This window comes from Chrysochloris asiatica, unplaced genomic scaffold (genome assembly GCF_000296735.1).
Source record: "Chrysochloris asiatica unplaced genomic scaffold, ChrAsi1.0 scaffold00009, whole genome shotgun sequence".
Lineage (NCBI taxonomy): Eukaryota > Metazoa > Chordata > Mammalia > Afrosoricida > Chrysochloridae > Chrysochloris > Chrysochloris asiatica.
In genome coordinates, this window is record NW_006408527.1 from 1,513,639 (window position 1) to 1,520,383 (window position 6,745).

Below are 6,745 nucleotides of genomic sequence, written 5' to 3' on the forward strand. Positions count from 1 at the left end.
TTTTTTTTTTTTTTAACTCCTCTTCTAGTTAATTTTTCATCAAGTCATCAAGGTTAGGTCAAATTGGTACTGTCTGCAAGTTCGAGTGTTCTTGAGCATCTCCCCTTACTTCATATCAGCTGAATGCTTCACTCTGAGTTCTAACCCATGTCCTTGTGCAAGGGCTCAAGTGTCCCCAGGTCTCACACTTTGGACCAACCAGCCCTTCCTTTTGTCTCTCTCATCTCCAGGTCATCAGGAGTCAATGTACTGTGGTTGAACTCAGCCCATTTCTTTACTGCTGCCTTTCCCCCTTTTCCACTCACCAGTAGACAAATGTGATCACCAGCAAGCATACATGCCTGCTTGTATGTTCCCTGTGAGTTTCAGTTTTAGAGGGGAGTTTGTCCTGAAGGATCTTGATTGCCTGCCTTGATAGCTTCCTGGATAACAGTTTGCTTATTCTTGTAGTAGCCAGTCATGCTGACATTTTTGTTTTTGGTTTTTCCTGATGATTTTTCTTTGAAGATGTACCTTCTGTCATTCTAGTTGTTCCAGGCTGGTAGCTTGTCCTTGCTAGTGGAAATGTCTCACCTCATAAGGTTCTGGATGGGACTCAGGATTCCACCTAAGGTCCTATACTCTGTAAAGGCTTTGCACGAGGCCTATTTCACTGGGCAAGTTGTAGAATCCCTTTTAGGTATTCCAATCAGATATAGTCTGAAGATAGGCTTACAAGTTTTCTGTAATGATGCTTCCCGACATTCCTTTATATCCCACTCAAGTGTCTTTTTACAATAGTAGGCAAGGGAAACCAATATTCAAAAGACAGTCAAACATTTTAGTATTATTTCCCCTCTTCAAGCTATGACTAGATCCCTGTATCACAAAGACCTATTGTTTTAAGGTTGAGCATGCATCACTATTTACCTCTGTTCCACTCAGGCCATGCAAGCCTGTCTCAGTGTTCCCCTATCTATCTTGTTCTTCTGCCTCCTCCCTCTTCTTGTATTGCCCTCCCCAACACCTGAACTAAACCCCACACCCCAACCCCACTGTTGTGATTTACAGTCTATTTTATCCTGTAATCTACCTGACCTTCCCACCACCTGGATCTGTTCCTGTGTTTACCTTCTTTCACACTGTAATTGTTTTGATCATAGACTGACCTCCCAGATCCTCTGTTCTTATAGTCTGTTCTTGACTCTTTCATTTGTCGATTGAGTTCAGGGTGCTGCTGCCACATTCATCATTCTCTGGTTGTCGTCTGTTCTTATTGGTTCTTAGTCCACAGAACTTTCTTTAAAAGTAGGGTTGGCTTTGGAAAAATCCCTTGGCATCTGTTTATCCAGGAATGTTTTGATTATACCATCGTATTTGATAGCTTTGCTGGGTAGAGGATTCTTGCTTGAAGTTTTTTCTTCTAGGGTTTTATATATGTCTCCCCATTGCCTTCTTGCCTATATGGTTTCTGTTGAGAAATCCAAGCTTAATCTGATTTGCTTGCTTTTGTAGGTTACACTTCTCTTTTCCCTAGCTGCTTTCAGGATTCTGTCCTTATTTTTGAATTTGGAGACCTTGATTATTATATGTCTTGGTGATTGTCTTTTAGGGTCTGTCCTTCCTGGGATTCACTGAGCTTCTTAAATGCTTATCTTTTCGCTTTCCAGGATGTTAGGGAAGTTTTCTGCCAGAAGCTCTTCAACTATCTCCACTGTGGACTTGTGTGATTTTTCAGGTCCGGAATGCTGATAATTGTCATACCTCTTCATGTTGTTCAACATGAATCTTAGGCCTTCTTCAGATTTTTTTAATCCTTTTTTGTGTTTGCTCATCTATCTTAGTATTGTTGCGATGTGGTCGTTCCACGCTGCCATTTGGTTTTCAGTGGAAACTGTCACTTTAAATTTTGAGGAGATCTGTGCTCATGCATAGTAGAAATCTCCGGGGGTGGGAGTGGAGTGGAATGTCCACTCGCTCAGGCACTCCCTCTAGTCACCAGAATGGAGGTACACAGACAGTGAGAGACCAATGAACAGATACCAAAAACAAAAACAAAAAACTGTCCACACCTTCATCTCTGCAGTTTGATCAGGTGTCCGTGGCTGCTCTGATCTTTCCCCTATTTGGTCTCTCCCACGATGGTGGCTCTGGGAACAGCTGAACATTTGAATTAAAAAGCATTGGATTTCTTGCTTCTGCTACAAATTCTCCTACCTATCAACCTTCTAAATATTCCTTTATATGTGGTTCAGAGTTCTGGCACCACCCCGATTCTGCTTGGTCTGGTATTCTGTGTTGTTGCTGACGGACCTCCTCATTGCACTGATACCTGATCCGCCATCTTGTTTGTTTACAAAACTGTTGTCATTTTCATATGCAAATTGTTGAGTTAATTTGTCTTTCTCCACTCCCAGTGGCTTATCTAATCCCTATAGTCAAGCTTCTAGGATTATTTACACATCATAAAATTGGATTAGTATGGTGAAAGTACATAGGCCTGATACACACCTTTCTTGATTTTTAAACCTCTAAAACTTCCCTTGTTCTGTTCAAACAATTGCTTCTTGTCTGTGTACAATCAATAAAACAAAACACAGGTAAACATCTTTCTGGAATTCTTTTATCCAAGATCCATATGATAACAGCAATCATATGTCTCATTCCATGTCCACTTCTGAATTCAGTTAAAATTTCTGACAGGTCTCTGTCACTGCACTGAAGGTAAAAAATTCTTAATTTTTACCTTCAGCACATCATTACTTGTGTACAAGACTAATGGTAATGTTCAGTAATTTGCACACTGTATTGTGACACCTTTCTGTGTAACAGGCACGAATGTGGATCTCTTCCAGTCAATGATCAGGTAGCTGTTTTCCACATTTCTCGACATAGATGAATAAGCGCTTCCAGCACCATATGTATTTGTTGAAACATCTCAATGGCTATTTTGTCAAATTTTGGAACCTTGTACTAAAGCCTTCAGTACAGTCTGGACTTCTGTTTTTCATCATTTGCTGCTTCCTGAAATGGCTGTCCACCATGGTTGGCCCTGCTGGTATTTGAAATATTGGTAACATAGCTTCCAACAATAAGGTAACATGCAAGACAACACAGTACAATAAACCTGACAGACAAGTGGTGGATCCAAAGTTACTACTCCCCTTTTTACTTATTAAATACAAAATTTTGTTGAAACAGATCATCTACAAAGCTAGAGTATTATTCCTGACAGAGGTATCTTATAAAATAGGATACATAAACCACTTAAAATAGACTATAGTTTTATATTGCTTTAAATAAATTAGAGACAGTCTTGAAATTTAAGAAACATTCACTTATCTCCACAAAAAGTACTACTGTCATTTTCCATGAATAGGAATTTAGATATTATAATACTGGATCTACCTGCACTCAATCCATTGTGATGTGGTCTGCATATCTGGCCTATCTGTGCAAATGAAGGGAGTGATCTGGTGGTGTACCACACATATATACTCCTGCACCTCAACTCAATCAAAGAAATAATGGGTGAAGCTTTAGAAATCCTTAAATGTAAAGACTTAATGGCACTATTCATTTCTCATAAAAAGGAGGCTCATCAGAGAGCAGATTTACAGTATATTGAATACAAATAGATTTTATATTTAATTTCTCTGAAAAATATTCCTTTAATTTTTAAACATTTTTCTGCCCAATGTGAATTTGTCTTTTAGATACTCGTGATTATACAACAACTCTTCATACTTAGAACCCAAACAGTGGTGCAATTATAGCAATGATTAACTTCATCTCTAACTGTAGTATATCTATTTTTAAGCTTCCACTAAAACATTATGCAAAAAAACTTTAAAGCTTCTCTTTGTCCTATCTAAAGCAAATAAACATAACAAGAAGAAAGTGAAACGGTGATCTCTTACATACGATCTAACACACTCATAACAAAAATTATATTTAAGTATTCAAAAATCATAGTTACCAAAAGATATAAGGGAAAACACTTTACCTTCACATTAGTTTTAGTATATATACTAAAGCGATGCAATTTTAATTTACAAAAGTACACAATTCAGCCTTCATATTAGTTTAAAGAATTTACCATTTGTTTACTGAAATTTTAGAGAGAAATAGAAAATTGTGCTTTTCCCTAACCTATAAAACTGTATAGTTTGTAATTACCCTCAGTCACCAGATGGGTTTAATGTGTTAAGATAAACAAATAGAGATAATTATCTAATAAACTCTAAAAATTGACACTGAGTAATGAAATATCAATGCTTTTATAGGGACTGTCAAACTGGGATTGTCAGTACTTCAGGAATAGTGCCAACAGTCTTCTTGTGGATGTACACATACACTAATTCCACAGAGAATTGCTGAATTGGTTTAATGATATGAATGATGTAATCTGGTGATCATTAATTTAGTAATATAAATAATAGGATGTGATCCAACACACTGCAACAATCATGTGTCTAAGTTATTTTTCTTTACAGTTATTATGGTATTGTGTTAGGGTAAAAAGCATGCTGTAGGATAAGCACTTAACTGCTACCACAAGGTTGGCAGTTGAAACCCATAAGCTACTCCCCCCCTTAGAAACACTTTAAGGGTCAATATGAGTTGTCAAGACTCAACGACACTTAACAAGGTAAAGAGAACCCAAAAGGGGTATAAAATACAGGTAGACTCTTACTTCACCAATTAGACTAATTATTTAACCTACAGCAATTAAGACTATTATTTACCAATAGAAAATCTTGGGACATACATTAAATAACACTGCCCATCATCATTTAATATAATGATATATAGGATCAGTATCAGACTGCAAACTACAAGGCCAGCAGTTCAAATCCACCAACTGCTCTTACCAAACCCTACAAAGAGTCACTATGAGTTGGAATCGACTCAATGACACTTAAAACAAGAAGATATATAAGTAAGAAATAACATCAAGACATCAGTTACACCACCATTTATATAAGCTAGGAAATATTTATCACATTAAGGCCACCAACAATATTTACATAATTGGCTTTCAAAATAAAAATAAATCACATTACACATAATAAATACAACAGAAAAAAAACTGAAGAATAAAACAAACAGCTTTTAAATCAAAGAATACTTAAGGGACTTGAAGGTAATAAATTTTTTTCATGAACTCTTTGAAGATCCGTCATTAAAAAATTGTAATGATTTAAAAACTTGATTTGTTATGTGCCATCAAGTCAATTTTATCTCATGGCGGACTCCATGTGACAGAGTAGAACTGTCCCCAAACTATTAAGTATACAGTACCTGTAACAAACAGCAAAATGGGCATACGCAGCTACAATCCAGTTGTGATGGCCAGCTACTATTAGCACCTTTCGTGGATCCACAGGAAATCCTGTTAATTTTAGAAAAAGACAAAGTCTTGTTGGGATAGCCACATACTTGCTTATATATTGTCAATAGCTACTTTCGTGGCATAATGGCAGATTTGTTGTGACAGAGACTGTATGGTCCACAGAGTCTAATATTTATTTTCTGGCTGGATATAGAAAAACTTTGCCAACCCTCTTCTAAAAGATCGACCATACAGAAGAAAAACCCCATACACTTTAAAGATTACATATTAAATGATGCTTTTCAACATACAAGTAATAAATCTGGACTTAAAAATAAAAGATGGGGCAAAGATCATGCTTTGCCCTAGAGTAAAAACATATGTAATTTTCTTTATATATATATGCCATTAGTGCTCACCTAGCCTAACAGTCTCTTCTCCAGTTCCCGAGAGAATCGGCTGGGTTCCATTTCCCCGGGCTTCATCTTCTGCAGAATTTAGTCCATTCCTAGAATCAACTGAGGATCGAGCTGTGTTGTTTATTTTACGACTAGGAATACCTATTAGAGAGGAGAATAACACAAATTTACTTGCAACTTTACCTTCCAAACATTAAAAAAATGTAATTGTAACTATGGAACATAAATATAGCAACTTCATAACAAGTAAAATATGTTGTATATTTTATATATTATATATAAAATGTATATAAAATATACACTTATATAGCACATTACTACAAATAATTTAATTACCATATACAACAAAATAAATAACATCCAATTCATTTCTGATATTTACCACATCCCTTATGGTAATCAATAAGATTAAGATTTATCACATTATGCTCCATTTTTATCTCACACTAATTCACTGAAATAAATCTGTGGTTAAATGCAGTCTTTTATGTGGCTTTTTTGCCTTGGTTCAGGAGAAAAACAGCTTGGGAGATTTTTTCCTTAAGATGAGTTACAATTGCCTTAGTTCGCTCTCTGGAGAAGCAACTTGTGAGTAAGGAGATATAGCCAAGTAGGTAAGATGTGTTCAAGGTCTTATTTTCCAGTATAGCACAGATTAAAACAGGCCTTTTCTAACTCAAGTATGGGCTAAAATGGCATGAGCCTCATGTGCCCCTGTGTCCTGTACTCTGATATACTGCTAAAGAATTCCTGGAGCTTGAAAGAAAAAGGGGTCTGACAACCAAGGCTTTACCAAAGGAGTCAGCAAAATATATAAGAAGAAGGAAGCCTCATCTGTCTCCGGTGTAGCGGCTGGTAGATTCGAACTGCTGACAGTAAGGGTAGCAGCCATTTTCTTAACCACTACGCTATCTGACTCATGAGTTGGTGTTGGAACTCTGTAACAAATATAAAGGTATGTTTGGAGGTTCGGAGGGTTTATAGCTGGGGAATTTGCAGGAGAATCCAGAAA

General features: G+C 36.7%; 1 protein-coding gene across 1 annotated transcript in view; it reads right to left on the bottom strand.

Annotated features, from left to right (window-relative positions):
* The window catches only part of KCTD3 (potassium channel tetramerization domain containing 3), a 71,029-nt gene that overhangs the window by 40,228 nt on the left and 24,056 nt on the right, over positions 1-6,745 (bottom strand). Inside the window, exons 7-8 of the mRNA XM_006834003.1 lie at positions 5,734-5,874; positions 5,284-5,374 (exon numbers count right to left, since the gene is read on the bottom strand). Of these exons, the coding sequence (XP_006834066.1) occupies positions 5,284-5,374; positions 5,734-5,874 (232 nt within the window). The remainder of the gene's footprint in view (positions 1-5,283; positions 5,375-5,733; positions 5,875-6,745) is intronic.